Source organism: Prunus persica, chromosome G6 (genome assembly GCF_000346465.2).
Source record: "Prunus persica cultivar Lovell chromosome G6, Prunus_persica_NCBIv2, whole genome shotgun sequence".
Lineage (NCBI taxonomy): Eukaryota > Viridiplantae > Streptophyta > Magnoliopsida > Rosales > Rosaceae > Prunus > Prunus persica.
Genome location: NC_034014.1, coordinates 19,532,011 through 19,547,976, shown reverse-complemented (window position 1 = coordinate 19,547,976; position 15,966 = coordinate 19,532,011). Strand labels below are relative to the sequence as shown.

The 15,966-nt window shown below is 38.5% G+C and overlaps 1 protein-coding gene across 4 annotated transcripts; it reads left to right on the top strand.

The window, feature by feature from the left end:
* Positions 9,599-14,616, top strand: LOC109949536. 4 transcript variants are annotated; one of them, XM_020565372.1, is made up of 6 exons: positions 9,599-9,893; positions 10,744-10,807; positions 11,942-12,468; positions 13,081-13,463; positions 13,534-13,996; positions 14,084-14,616. In XM_020565372.1, exons 4-6 carry the CDS (start codon positions 13,363-13,365, stop codon positions 14,108-14,110), a joined length of 591 nt encoding a protein of 196 aa, XP_020420961.1. In that variant the 5' UTR covers positions 9,599-9,893; positions 10,744-10,807; positions 11,942-12,468; positions 13,081-13,362; the 3' UTR covers positions 14,111-14,616. The 4 variants fall into 4 exon arrangements, with proteins under 4 accessions (XP_020420961.1, XP_020420963.1, XP_020420960.1 ...); XM_020565374.1 differs by having other exon boundaries at positions 9,601-9,893; positions 13,316-13,409; XM_020565371.1 differs by having other exon boundaries at positions 9,601-9,893; positions 13,316-13,463.

The following is a 15,966-nucleotide window of genomic DNA, read 5'->3' as shown; positions in this document are numbered from 1 at the left end:
ATTTTATAAAATTATCACAATTTGAAAAGTAAATTTCAAATCCTTTAAAAGGAAATAAGCACATAATACTTACCTAGGATTTAAAGAATGTGCCAAACAATGAAGTGGTGTGCTACTCTTAGTCCATCACTCCACTAAAATGTGATACACCACATCAAAAAAGTTGATTTGTTTATGCAGTTGCTTGTGTTTTTTCCTATAGATAGCTGCCTTCACTTTCTCTATCATGGTATCTCACCACTCATAAACCAAGTGAAGAGAAGGTTTATCTGCGTCAGCCATTCTAATCACCTCATATATAGAAGCTGTAAAGGAAAGTATATAATCAATATTATCCCAAAGTATTCATCCAATATATTTTCCTTCACTGCTCTTGCTTTGCCAACATCATCCTCTTTATAGAAAGACCAGTTTGGACTAATCATCATTTGTTATAAACCTTCCTTTACTTCCTTAAATCTTCTAATCATCACAAGTATAGAGGCAATCTTGTTCCGCAACGGAGAGCATCTTCGATTTGCAGTGGTCCTTATACATAACCAATCTCATATTATGCCTCACAATGTTTATGTACCCAGCATCATCAGTAATGACTGAAATCCAACTACATTGATCATACCAATCATCATTTAGTTTTGGTGAATATATGCCCTTCAAAGAAAGATTGAGTGTGTGAACCACACATGGTGTCCAAAAGATATTGGGATATCTAGCCTCAACAAGTAATCCAGTAGCTCTACAAACTGGCGCATTGTCAGTGATTACTTGAACCACATTTTGATAACCAATTTCCTTAATAAAGTCGATAAGAAACTTGGCAATACAATGTTTGTCCTTGTACTCTCCCTCACAATTAATTCCCTTCAAGAACATAGGCCCGCTCTCACAAGTTTCTATAACGTTAATAAGGGGTCTTCTTTGCGAATCTGTCTACCCATCACTACACACACTTACACCTTTAGTGCTCCATGTACCCTTGATTGGTTGTAAACACCGCTCAATGTGGCTATTCTCTTGTTGCAAAAGAGTAGTTCTTAGTGCATTATAACCTGGGGAACATATCCTTGAAGCGTAAAAGCATGAACATAGGAGTTCCGATAATATGGATTCCTTGCGTGGAGGAAGGACAATCCACCTGTATAAAACATCCTTACAACTTCAGCATCACATTGTTCTCTAGCCTCCTTTTGAAAAGCTATATCAAGGGGCCCATTGATTCCCTTTCTCTTCTTTTGCTCAACATTAGACACAGAAGAACAAAGTAAATAATCAATATTAGGCAAAGACACTTGTCTTGGAGCTGCACTTTTCAATCAGTATTCACATTCTCTCACAAGTTCTTTCATTTCTGCAAAAACTTCATCAGTAACCTTTTTGCAAGATGCAATCCCGTTTCCCAACATTTTCGACAAATGAAACTTGACTTTAGAGTAGGAGCTTTTGTAAGATTTATGACAATAATTGCATTCAAACATAGTATTTCCTCCTCATTTTCCTAACTTATCAAGCCTTTTAACATACTTCCACAATGGAGCATGATCATTTACCTCGATTTTATTATTCTTAGTAGGATTAACATTAGCACTTGCATTATTATTCGGATGACTCATGTTCCTGAATATAAATAAAATTCAACATATTAAATATAATATTATTAATTTACCTAACCACAATTTTTTTTTAAAATTCAAATTGCTCGTCACGTGGAAGGGAGGGGGTTGGTTTGATTATGTACTAGCTGACATGTGATACCTGCAAGTTCACATGTGATAGCTACAGACATGAAATATAATAATAATATAAATTATGTGTTGGTTACATACATGTAATATAATAATATATATGCAAAGTGTTGGTCACATAAGGACAAAAAGTGTGAACATAAAGAACCAAAAATAGAGAGAGAAGTGTAAAAAAGTTGGACCAGGGAACACATATCAGAGAGAGAAGTGTGAACATACCGACGACCACACCAAAAACACAGATCAGAGAGAGAAGCGTGAGAAACAGACAAAATCAAAATTCACCAACAATCCCACCACCACCACCACACTAGATGAATTCAAGAACCTGGGCTTCTTTTATATGGGTGAAGAAGAAGAAGAAGAATTGATGATGAAGAAGAAGAATCGATGAGTGGTGGCGGTCGACTTTGCTTATTTATTTATATAAAGAAGAAGAAGATCAGGAAAAGATCTTCAAAGTTTCAAAAGAGGTAAGGTAAACATCCCATGTTGTTCAAGACTTCAAATTTGTGTCAAATTCTAATTTTTTCTGAAATTTTTTCCTAAAACATATCCTAAAATTGGGATACCCGTATCTGTCTTGTCAGATACGCGTATCCTTTCATCATTGACCGTATTCGTTGACTCGAATACGTATCCCACGCGTATCTATGAGTATCCATTACGTATCGTATCCCCCAACGTATCAGATATGGGATATGTTGGTTGAGCTGCGTATCTGTGCTTCTTAGATATTTGCCCTACTTTGTTTGACATGGTCAAGGCAATGAAAAGTGAAGCAGGCAAAGACAACGTTAACGGCAGTAACAGCAGCCACGAACGACAACAGTAGCAGAAAACGGTAGCGAAAAATTCTTCCATATCAACTTTAGCTAATTCACACAGATACAATTTCTCTTCACTTTCCCTCTCCCCATAAAGAAAAAAGGTCGTCAGATTTAAGAAATAGACAATATCTTCATGGGAAGATAAACATATCATTTACACTCCCCCTCCCCTCCTTGAAGAGGAGTGGAGGAGAGCACTTGAATTGTAAGGAGAACGTAAGCACAAGTCACAAGAGAACCAGACTCTGATATCATGTCAAACAAAATAGGGCAAATATTCAGTTAGGCTCATATCTGCTCATATTTGTTCATCTCCAATATAGAGGTATTTATAAGGAAGTACAACCCTAAATAAAATAGGAAATAAATCCCATTTATAATATGACTAAATAAATGGTAAGTAACCAAAATCCTAAATAAATAAGGAACCAAAATTCGAACTAAATAAGGACTCGCCAACATTTCTTTGCCACGATTTACTTGACTTTTATTCTCCACATGACACCTCATTTAATTTCAATCCAAGGGTTAAAATAGTTTGATAAATCACATTTTTTTAAAAACGGAATTGATGAAGTTAGACAAATAATTGTTTGAAACAAAAAACCTAACTGCCTAAACAATTAATGTGAAACTTGTTTTAAAACAAAACAAAATCCTAATCTCTCCCTCTCTCTCTCTCTCTCTCTCTCTCTCTCTCTCTCTCTCTCCAAATAATTAAATAATCTATTTTTCCATGTTTGCCATCCAATTTGAGAAGATGAAGAAGATTGCACTCTCTAGGTAGATTTTTAATTTTGTTGAAGAAAGAAATGGAATATGAGACCATCTAATTGCCATTTCAATTTTACAGTGAGCTGATGTGATTAATTGCAAGTGGACAATATCGCTCAAATTAATATAGTGGTAAATAGAGTATCGTTCTAACAGTGATCAAGTTAATCAATTAAATACTAGAGTGATTTATTCCTAATTATATTTGAATTAAACGATAAAAGAATTATGATGATTAAAATCTAAATAAGAAAGTAAAATAAGAACATGTAAACAATGTAAAAGATGAAACCAAAGGATGATAAATCACTAGGACACCGATTTCACCTAGTTAATCCCACCCAAATCCTTCTATCTTGTTAATCCTAATTTAGCCAACATGTTGATAATCGTTTCCCGGAAATTCTTACCGTCAACCCACTCTGTTTTTAGTAATAGATTTAGATGGCTACGAATCCATTAAGATTTGTAGAAAACACTAATGATTACACAAATCATATACCTATTCTTTCGAGTGGCTATGTAATTTATGGTACTTGTTACAGGAAGCTTTTTATTAGGCATCTCCTTCTAGTCTTAACCTAATTCTTCCAATCATGTAATTAGTGGCAAATTAATTGAAAGCATTAAGAATGGTAACAAGCACTCAACACGTATAGATAAATAAAATTAACAATATCAAAGAATTTAAGTATTCATAGTTAAGCTATATCATAGCCCTAATAAAAGAAATTAGTTCATGAATGACTTATTGAGAAATATGATGGTTGATGAAGACATGGAAGGCACCGAATTCTCCAAGTTGAACACGAAGATTGAGCAAGCTCTCTTCATATTCTCCTTAGGGTGTTTCGGCTATGAGTATGAGTGTGTAGGAATTTGATGGCATAGCGTTCTCTCTAATAGTGGCCAAATCCCCTTATATATAGTTCTCCTTGAAATCCTACTTATCTAAGTTATAATTACAATAAAAATAGGATTCCTACTAATCTAGGGTCTTCTTGATTTCTCATTGTTTGACTTGGTAAGACTTGAACCATTTTGAACTAGGAAATTTGACAACATTCCTTGTTATGAAAGGAATGACTTGGCTTCTTTCCAATTAATCTTCAATCTTCATCTTCTTGCCCCTTTTTAGCTCAATTTCTCCTATTCCACAAATCCTTCACAAATCACACAAAACAAATTAAACAAACAATTTAAATCAAGGATAACAACAAATAAATAGGTAAAAGATGTACAATATATATACGCTTATCAAATACCCCCAAACCGATCTTTTGCTAGTCCTTGAGCAAAATGGGAAATTAAAATAATTTAAAACAAACAAACAAAGCAAAACTACTTTCACAAGTAATCTCGATGGCACTTAGCATGTGCCACAAGCCTTTAAACCTCTAGGTGTCCATAGTAAGAAGAGTTGTGTCTTCTAAGAGTTTACTAGTCACAATACCCACAAACGCTCCGTGCAAAACAAATTCGTTAAAGCAGTACTGTCAACAAACTAATAATAACCAATGAATGTTCATCACAATTCCAAAACTAAAGTTATGTCATTACAAATAAAATGCATCATGGTGTAAAGTGTAAAGCCAATACTCCAAGCCTTTTAACTTAAAGATAACCACGCTCGGCGTGTGTACAAATTCTCCTCGATTCTAGGCCTCACTAGATAACACTCAATTTTCACACAGAACCTAGGGTTACACTTACCCTGCATATGTGAATGAAGTTAGGTAAAGAAATCAACACATAAGACATATATGCATCCAAAATGAATAAAATGCAATTTATGGAAATAGATCACATGGAAATGAAATGAAATACTAAGAACCATATATAATGTACATATCTCCATTTCCGAGAAAGACGTACCCAAATATCCATTAGGTCTTTACTATTGTTGTAATGTAAGGCTAAGTTATGGGTTATGGGTTATAAAAGAAATGATAGGGAATACTAGAACTTGAGACATACCAAGACATTTATTTTGTTATATGGCTTGGCTCTTCAAATTTACTTCAAAAAGGCATTTAGGATTATTAATATGCTTTACTTTCTGGACTTTAACTTTGAATGCAAATTTTGTTGTTGTTGAACTTTATGCATATATTTCCTCGGTATATGCCACCTCTTTTGTTGATGTAGAGTTCAACCTTCATTCTTGTCCTCACTTGTCATGACCTCTCCCAAGTTATAGGGTATGGCTAAAAATAGGGTGAAAAGGGTAAGGAATAATGTGGATAATGAAAGAAAATGTTGAGTGTTTGGCATCAAAAGGGTTGGTGGCACACATAAGGGTTGGACATAAGTTTATTTAGTGTGTAGAACATGCATAGCCTAACATCATCTCTTAAGGTCCATTCAACTCAAAAGTGAAAGTATAAGATGAATCCTACAAAAGAGAGATTAGTTCTTAATATTCAATTCAAAAGCCTAATTGAGATCAATCTAAAAAAGAAAGAAAAAAAAACAGTGAATAAGAATTGTAATGACCCAAACCTAAAATTCATATTTAATTAGTAATTTATTATGCGGAAAGACAATTTTGCCCTTGGACTAAATTATGAACTCAAAGTTGACTTTTTGACCGAAAAAAAATTTGACAATTCCACATACACCGTTGCGTAGAGCACGACGAAACGAGTTCGTAGACACGAAGTGAGCTCGAATCGGAGTTTTAACGAAGAAAAGACGATTAAAATATCATGAGGGGCAAAACAGTAAATTGGAAAATCAGAATTTTTATAAACCTCAGTTTCTTTCTCTCTCTCTCTCTCCCTCCTGTCGCGCGACCACACCCCCCTAGCTGATTTTTTCTTTCTTCGCCACCACCATGTCTGGCCATCAATTCCGTCGGCACCGGTCCCAAAAGAACCAGCTCGTCCTCCTCTACACGCCTCAGCCCTCAGCCGCTCCACTTGGCCGCTGCCGTCGCCGGAATTTGCAGAAAACCGATCGGTTTGGTCAAAACTTCAAACCGTTCGTTCTCCTCCAAATTTGTCGAGTAAGGTATGGATTTCTACCTATTTTCCATGCTCTACCTGATGGTTGGGTAGGTTTGCGTTGATTTTCATCGTAGCTAGCTTAGTTTTCAAATTGAATATTCGGCCGACTTTCGGCCTCTGTGTTCGGCCACTTCCGGTCAGTTTAGTATGTTCATATGGTATTTTCTAAACTTTGTTTTTGGGTCCACTCACCCTTTTTGTTGTTTTGCGCCCCCAGGCAGTAGACGTGCACAGGAATCCACCACCGGGCCACTTCCCATCTTCCGCGCCTTTCTTCTGATGTAGGATTTGTATTTTGTACAAAGATTCACTTCTTTGTAAATTCGTAGTAGTCGCTCTGATGTTGTGCCCTAGACTGAGATTTGAACTGTTGGAATGTATATATACATATGCTGGCAGTTGGTTGTATATATGTATACTTGTTTGGCAGGTGAAAATGTTTTGGTATTGAGCCCGTTACAAGGGAAACTTTGCCGGTTTTTCGGTAGAAGTCAACTTTGTTATTTTATCGTGTTTTGTATAAAAGGACAAATAGGTCATTGGTGCCCGACATTTGCCAGGTGTCGGACACGCACAGGGTCTGACTAGGATTCCAAATCGGAATTTGGAGTGGGTCCTGTCAAGAATAATCTCAAATACTCTCTCAAAGAATGACAATTCGGCTTAAGCATCTAACAAGGGTAGTCTCCACTATTTTTCTACAATCATCCAAATATAGCTATCTTGTCTGTTGATGCCTAAAATTGGTTCAACAGAAGATGACCTCTTTGAAGTCGAGGTCGGGCAATTCTTCCGGACTAGGTTAGCCTGACCAACCAAGTTGTCTTCCAGAACCTGTAAAACAAGATAGCTTCAGTGGGTGACACCAGTGTGGTGCCAGCCAAAGACTCTCCAATGCTTAAATCAGTCAAATGTTTGAGAGTAAAATTGCACAATAAGTTCTAGTGCTTAGAATAGCATACCTTTCATAAAGGATGACCTTAGTCTTTTATATCATCCCAGACTACCTAATTCTTCTAGAAGTGGAACTCTAGAGCAAACCAGCTCTCCTCAAACTAGGACTCCGGTACAACCTAACCCTCCTCGGACTAGGACTCCATTTAGATAGGGGTCTTGGTGATCCCAAAACATCCCTACTTCTTTAGGACTAGAAGTCCTTTGAGTGAACACCACTTAAATCAACCTCATTCGCACTAGGCCTGAGCTCATGGACCAATGGGCCCACAAGCCCACACGAGTCAAGGTCGAAAAATATATGGCTACCGGGCTCGAGCCCAACCCAACCACTAACATCGTGGTCTGGCCCAACTAGACTACTAATACAGTGCTCTAACCCAGCTCGACTACTAACACCGTGCTCTGGCCAAGCTCGACCACTAACACCGTGCTCTGGCCTAGTTCGGCCCAAAGGTATTTTACCTCACAAACAGAAGTCTCCCAAGTCCCCAGACAAGAGAGTTTTGTGTGGGGAGTTGCACTTTGATAATTTGGTCGAGCTGACAATATTAAATCGTATCATAATTATTATTATTTTGATAAGTCACAGATCAGCACCAGGAGTTTCCCAAGTTTCCATTAAAAACAAGCTTGGAAAAAGGACTTGGTTAGTGGCAGGGAGAGTAAGAATTTAGCGCGAAAGAGAATAACAAAACCTGATGCTTGCCTCGTCTCACATTAACTACCGTGTGGCTGCTCACATACAATTATTGTAGTTTTAATTGTATAGCTGATATTGGATTTCGGACTTGGTGTCTCTTTGAGAATAATAAAAGATGATGCTTGAAAATATCCAATGGTGAGGGACGCCACATGTCAAGGCATTGGTGGAGAACTAAAATTGAGTTTTTCAAGACAAAGCCCCATTTTTTAAATAAGAACAACCCAAGAGCTCGGGTCAGACCACAAAAACAAAAAGTAAAAAATGAAAACATACCGGCTCCCACCCTAGTTGTTATTTGGAGAAGAAGGGAATGAAAGAATAACAGCGCAGTTGAAGGACAAAGTCTGAAATTCGATACCAGCAACACTAATACATCCAGGGGGTAAGATCTCATTACCATCCCATCTTTTATTTTGTAAAAAAAGATGCATACTTTCCTTTATTATTATTAAGCATGCGTGTCTTCTTGCTGTTTGGTGGAGGCCATATATGAATTAACAAAATCTAAAACTTTAACCTGCTCCAGTGACATTTTGTAGGAAATCGATGTGTTCTTTTATATATAAATATAAATATATATTTGATGAAATGTATGAGAACCAGGTATGAATTGGATATATATATATATATATACTCGTGCGTATGTGTGTGTGTACATATATTTTTGAAAACCCACGTATGAGAACCCAAACCCAAATGGGTAGGTGTGATAACTAAAACGCAAGAAAGAAGTCCCCAGGCATATGTAAACATGGAGAATTTTATGAATTGCTGACTTCCTTTTTTTGTCATGGAAAATGCTCTTCGTTCATGTTTGTTGTTGCCTTTTGTTATGAAGATGTCTGTTGAAGTAACCATAAACCAAATAGTTCACTACCTTGTGATATTAGGAGGCCATGTGTCTTGATATGCTAAAAAATTCTAGAGTTTTGTCCATCTTTATGTGACTATGTAATGGAATTAGTCTCTAGAACAAGGGGTTGTTCTTCATTTTTCCTCCTTGGAACCCCCTGTACCTTAAATTGTTGACATAGCGCACTTGTGCTATTGAGATCTTGGTATCTCTTGTTCCTCTCTTTTTTTCCTTTTTTTTTTTTGGGGTGGGTATGACTCAAATATATATATGTGAGTTGTTGGGCCCCTGCCATGTGCTTCATATGAACCCCCATACGCCTTGTTGCAAAAAACCAAGTGAAAAAATAGAATTTCTAAATAAGCACAAAGTCCAATATATGCTATTGCATCATTTGCCCCGTCGTCAGTTTTGTCATATTGGTGTGTCCATATCTGTAATAACCCAAAACAAAATATCCTAAAATTAGTATTAATTTATTCTAGCGGAAAGACGACTTTGTCCTCACCTCTTTAGAGGGAGAAAAGTTGACTTTTTGACCGAGAAGGAATTTGGCAATTCCACCTACGCCGTTGCGTAGAGCTCGACGATACGAGTTCGTAGACACGTGGCACGCCCAATTTCGAATTATAACTAACGAGAAAAGGTCTAAAAGCGAAAAGGACGTAAAAGGAATTTTAAATTTCTTATTGCTACAGTATCCCTACAGTACCCGAACCCTTTTTATTTTTCTCTCCTTCTTCCGGTTCGAGCAGCTTCAGCCATTCTTCTTCTTTTTGTTTTTCGACAGTCACTGTAGCAACAGTGACTGTTCAACTTCCAAACCACAAAATTGACATCGTCGTTCACTGGATGGCCACGCTACCTTCACGAAAAATGTTCATCTCGTCCTCCTCTATAAAACCCACCCAAGACCCGATCCAATTGGCTACTGATGAGCTCGAATCGAAGCTAAGAAATGGTGAGGCTTTTTCGGCTATATTTTTCCATTTGCTGGCGACTCCGGCACGAAATCCGTCGAGCCAGGTATGAAACTTCGTCTACTCTTGGTACTCTATCCATTTATGTAGGTATTAGAGATCGATTTTGAAGTTTTACCCATATTATGCCGACGGTTTCAGCTTTGTTCCGGCTGGTTCCGATTAGTTTTTGGTCTTGGTCCAAGAACAAAAGTGACTCTAATTGATGTCCTGGACCTAGGGTAGGAATCTTGGCAAGCAATTTGGAGTTTATCCGGCCGCCGGAGTTTACTCTAGACACCCACTCGCTGCCGGCGCTTGTGGCGGCGTGTGGGCAGCATAGTGGATTACATTTTTGTCCTAAAATGATCTCCTAGTTGTTACGAGCATGTAGGATTTTGCGGATCTCAATTCGGAGTCCGTTTGAGCCCCGAACGAATTTTCCATCATATACGATTCCCGGGTACAGTGTCGTCTAGCCGTTGGATCGCACCCCATTTCTGATATGTTGTTCTACATTGTTTCAGGATAGCGTAGGATTCGACGGATTGCAAATCGGAGTCCCGGATACTCCGGAATCGCGAACCCTGGGGCTAGGGTTAGGATTTTAAGCGATAGCGCGATTTTGGCCAATCCGACCGTCCATTTCGGACCAAACTCGCAGGACATGGGTTTTACACAGTGAGGAACCTCTAGAGAATCCCAGATCGGCCATCGGAGATCGTGGAACCCACGGGGTTCGGGATCGGCCGGTCTAACAGTTTATCGCTTTGTAAGGTTTCCGGTCTTTTAAGGCCATTCTGGACATAGAGTTGACTTTACAATGAGAGCACGTATTTCTAGGAGCCGGGGGTCAGGGTATTTAATTTAATGTTTTTATTGAGCAGTTTAGTAATTGAATATTCATGGTTAAACAGGCATCAGAGGCCAAACTGAACCACAGGAGGGACCTTCAAGAGGTCCAGCTAGCTCGGACCAGCAGTGAGTGGACCTTTCTTTTTTTAAATAATTTTCTGAATCAGTTTTATTCAGTGTGATTTATTCCTATGAATTTAAAGATTCCTTCTATACATTGCTTAGCTGATTTTGCTAAAGTTATTTGGACAGCAGACTTTGAGATTTATGATTCAGAAATATCTAGCTCAGATTTTATCAGAATACAGAGGATATCAGATTTTATCCAAGATAATTATTTTAGACCACCATTAATTATAGAAAGCAGAGTTTGAGTTTTCTATCAGATAAAAAGGGCAGCACAGTTATAGATTGAATAAAGATTCAGTTATTCATTAGATCGTTCAGAAATATTATGATAATTATATTTCATATTTTCTCAGCAGTTAATATTTTCTTAAACCACTGTGGATACCCGGTTACAGAAATAGGTTGCCGTCAAATAAGACGATGTCTACGGACATCCAGATTGCCTTCGGTTTATGTTGCCTTCGGATATGATGATGTCTACAGACATCCAGTTTACTTTCAGTTACGTCAGTGCACTTGACATTTGCCTCACGAGTTTTGGGGACGCCCGGACCGTGAGTGCCAGGATTGCGGATCAGGCTGACTACGGTCTCCTGAATCCTGCCAGTTTGCGGCTCGGATACACTATGTGTCGCCGAGACCTGCCAGGGGAATTGACAGATTTACAGAGGATTTGACAGTTTTACAGGGGTACACCTAGGTGGTAGTTTTAAAGAAATTTCAGTGCTTTTATGCAAATATTGATTTCAGTGATTTTACTCAATATTTCCTTAGTATTGAGCATATCCTACATCTGGATATATATATATATATATAGATGTATATATTATGTGAATGCTTGAATTTACCCTAATTCAGTGCAGTGCAGTTTACATATTCAGTTTAGAGGAATGTCAGTGCAATTATGCAAATATTGATTTCAGTGATTTTACTTGAGTTTCTTAATATCGAGCAGTAACGATATATATATGTTTACCTAAATGCTTTGGACTTATCATAATTCAAGTGCAGTTTAAATATTCAGTCGTATGATTATCATTATTTTTACAGTGGGGGTTATTATGTTCATATACTGTTTTCTAGAACTTTATTTTGGTCCACTCACACTTTGAAATGTTTTGCGCCCCCCAGGCAGTCGAGTGTGCAGGAATCCACCACCAGGCCTTCTCCTAGCTCCCACGCTACTTCCAAGCTGTAGGATTTCTTGTAACCTACTTAAATTCTTGTAAACAATTAGTAACTGCTCTGATATCTGGTTGGATTAGATAACCAGAACTGGTGAATATTTAGTTACCCTATTCTGGCAGTTGGTGTGGATTTATCAGTTTGTTTGACAGGTGGAAAATTTGGGTTTAGTCAAATTACAGAGGAGTCTCTGCCGAAATTAAAGCAGAAGTCCAGAGAAAGTTTAACCATATTTATCTCCAGGAAGGGTAATGAGGTCATTGTGCCCGACAATTGCCAGGTGTCGGACACGCACAGGGCTTGGCTCGAATTCCAAAGCGGAAATTGGGTCGGGTCCTGTCAATATCATTTTCATCATGACTGAATGATAGGTTTATTGGTGCAGGTAGACACAAGCAAGGGGTAGGAGAGCTCATCGCGATTTATCGACGGGGTCAGAATCTAAAAGAAATAAACCTCGCCATTTGAGTTGGGTAAGTCCCCATTCTATAACACGACCTAGTGTATGCGACGTGCCACGTAGATGTCTGAGTTGGGTAGTTCACGATTTAGGATGGAGGATTGGAAAATAGAATGGGATCCAAGAGAGGAGAGCGAAGAGGGTGATGAGGATGGAGAGGTCAAACTAGTAGGAGTGGGCGGTCTTGTTGATGACGAGGTAGATATGGAAGACGAGGCGGTAGCACAGAGAATAGGTCAAATATAGCATTGATAAGGTAAAAAATGAGATGACTGAGGGTGAGCTTGAGAAGTTGAGGTTAGAGTATGGGATCCCAGACACAATAGAGTAGAGGTTGCCAAGGAAGGAAGAGAAGGCAAATGACTCGATCTTCATACATCCAGGGTTCTTTGAGTGTAGGTTTAGGTTGCCCCTCCACCCGATGTCCATAAATTCCTTAGAATCTTAGGGTTGGCTCCCACGCAGATCAACCCGAATGTCTATATAGTATGGTTGAGCATGTATGTGTTATGAAAGTAACTAGGGCTTGGTGAGCCTTCCTTTGCTCAGTTTGCCAACCAATATTATCTGAAAAAGTATCCAGGTAGCACAGGGTGATGATATGTATGTGCTTTCATGAATATAGGAGGTGCCTTGATAACAATTAATCCTTTAAAGAAAGCTTGGAAAAACAAGTAATTCTTTGCTTCCAAAAATTGGGAGTTTAAAGAGGATGATGTGGGCTCTGGTGCTCGAGTACAGACGTGCTTCTGTCGAGCAAGTGGGTACTTGCATGTCATGTAGGTCAACATGTTTTTAATCAGTGCACCTTTGTATGATTGGTTGACGGTCTCATACACGGTGTATATGAGGTTTTGCAGATATGTGAGCTATATCTTCCATTCGGGGTCAGAAGTTGGAGCAAATTATGAGAGTCCAAGCTGAGAATAGCAGCATCGGGAGGTTGGGCAAGAGGTTGACCACTCCTTCCATACTTGTAAAGTTCGAGCTCGCATCCTCCTTACCAAGGTAAGGTTTTTCGTATGCACTTTCCCTATTGTAATTTAATTTGATAGTCAAAACCTGGTGTATGTTGTAGGAAGTATTCACCAAAGAAGAGGGCAAGAAATCTGGGCTCTAGGCTCGCAGAGTCCTTGAGGAGAGCTCTTGAGGAACAAAGAAAGGCAGAGCAAAGAAAGGACGGTGGTGGAGGCAAGGTTGGCCAACCTACAATTCCCATGGATGGTGATCCCGATCCCCTTCGAGTCATCCCTCCTAGCACACCTTCTTTACAACCAACCATTGTGCTCAATGGGGATGGTTCCACGGAGAAAGACAGAGATATGGACACGTCGGCAGTGGAACTTGGTCCCAAGAAGCGAAGGGTAAATAATGGTGACATAAACCAACACCAGGCTAACTTTTCAGGCCTGAGGATCCACTCGGCCTTCACCTTATTCTTTAGGACATGTCAGCTTAGCATTTGCAATTCTAAGCTTGAAGGATTTGAGGGGAAGTCCCATAATGGAAAGATAAATATGACTTTGCAAGCCACGCTAGAGGTAATGCTTGTTCTCATATGGCTTTTCTTGAATTAATATTCACATCCCTCACTCTTTCTCATTTTTCTTATATATTTTTATTTTTAGGCTACTTGCCTCCAATATCATGCTTAGCTCGAGACCCATGGCCTTCTCCAAAAACGGAGCTATGAGATCAAGGAACTAAGGAAGAAAAATGAAGATAGTGACCTTCTAACAGCCAAGCTAAGGTTAGTGGTTGACCTCGAAATGAAGAAAGTCAGTGATGCTAAGTCCGAGTTGAAGAGCATGGCCAAGAAGCATGCCAAAGATCTTGGTGTCATCTAAGAGCAAGTGGCCAAGCTTATTGGTGAGGTGGCAGAGCTGAGATCAACCAAGGATAAGATGATCACAGAATTCAAGTCTTCTGATGAGTTTGAGGGGCTCAAATCAACTTGCTGAGATGAGGGATTTCAATCTTACATGAAAGCCATAAGGGGCAATAATTTGAACATATTATATTACAAAACGATCAATTTTTGAAATTACCTAGTGATAGAAATTGTCATGTAGTGCAAATCACATTCTAAAAGATTCCGAATTTTGTATATAAAAAAATGTGATTAACCATAATATTGAATAATAGACATATGGTCATAATAAAGTATTTACTTGCTTTTCTTTGTCTTTGCATTATACATTAATTAGATCTGCGTTTTTAAGTTATGTTTAGTTTGCTCACAGCCGGTCGGCAAATGCATTGCAAACGTGTAATTGCATGACGGTGATGCAATGCAGGAGTGACTGTGTGTTTTTGGTTTGTGGAGTGTTGTTCTTCATCCGGATTACCCTTAGCTGCAGCCCCATCCTCATCCTTAACCCCAACCTCTTTCTCTTCGATCCAAGCTTCGTCTTCATTCTCCTCTTCATCTTCTTCTTCTACTTCCTTTTTTTCTTCATCTTCCTCTTCCCGTTCTTCGTCTACTTCATCTTATTCTTCCTATTCCTTATCTTCTTCATGCTTTTTTGGTGTCACAATTTTGGTCTTTCCTTTTCTAACTATGTCATGTTTAAATTTTGTGCGAAACTCCTACATACAGGAAAACATTGACATATATAAATAATCAATTTTGTTCAATTTTGTTGTGCACACAAGTGATGATGGTTTGCATTACAGAGTGTAACATATTATTTAAAATTGCAAAATTAAACATCTTATAAATCGAATGGGGCAATGGAGTGGTCTGCATCATCAGCTAAGTCATCTTGACGAATACCCGAACTTGCAATGGTTGCCCCCGTTGTGTTCTTCAATATCTCATATTACAATATAACATCGTTCATGTTTATTCTTAGTATGTTATTTCAATATAACATCGGTGATATTTGTTAACTTAATGAAATCACTATGAAATGAAGCTGAACTGACTCACAAGCTCTTGTCGTAGGTGCCTGATCTCTGTGTTTGCTTCCAATGAAGTTGAAAATAGTAGGGCATTCAACCCATCATTAAGCTTCAAAATCTTGGTTGCAACTTCAGCAGTTATCTATATTCAGGCACATGCAATTACAACAATCACTACAATAAGCCATCAATTATGAATAACTTATGCAATGAAAACTACTTACATGCGTTACACCATCAGGTAATGGTAGAATCAGGGCTATTTTATCCACAGGATATCTTCACAAGTTTTCTTCCATTTTCGGCAGCCCAGCATGGTATTCGCACTGACCATGGTTGAGGAGAGACGTTTCCTACCCTTATATTGGCACCTTTGGGAGTTCTATGTTGTCCTTCATGAGGAATTAAGGTAGCATATTAGGTTTTTGAAAAATTATATCAATTTAATGCAGGAAGTGTAAGTACATAACACGTGTTTAGCGTAGAACGTGCCGCTTCACGTAAGTCCTCATAGCAGTGGTACCTTATGTACTCATCTCTGTACAGGGCATAGTCGGATGAATTTGCAAGCCATTCTAAAGCTGGGTACCCATTAAGTGCTTCCTCG

Bases quoted from the DNA above. Each gene is read 5' to 3' on its own strand.
- LOC109949536 (XM_020565372.1), top strand. From the start codon at position 13,363: ATGAGAGTCCAAGCTGAGAATAGCAGCATCGGGAGGTTGGGCAAGAGG. The intron at 13,464-13,533 runs GTAAGGTTTTTC...TGTATGTTGTAG, and splicing joins CTCGCATCCTCCTTACCAAG to GAAGTATTCACCAAAGAAGA. The intron at 13,997-14,083 runs GTAATGCTTGTT...TTTTATTTTTAG, and splicing joins CTTTGCAAGCCACGCTAGAG to GCTACTTGCCTCCAATATCA.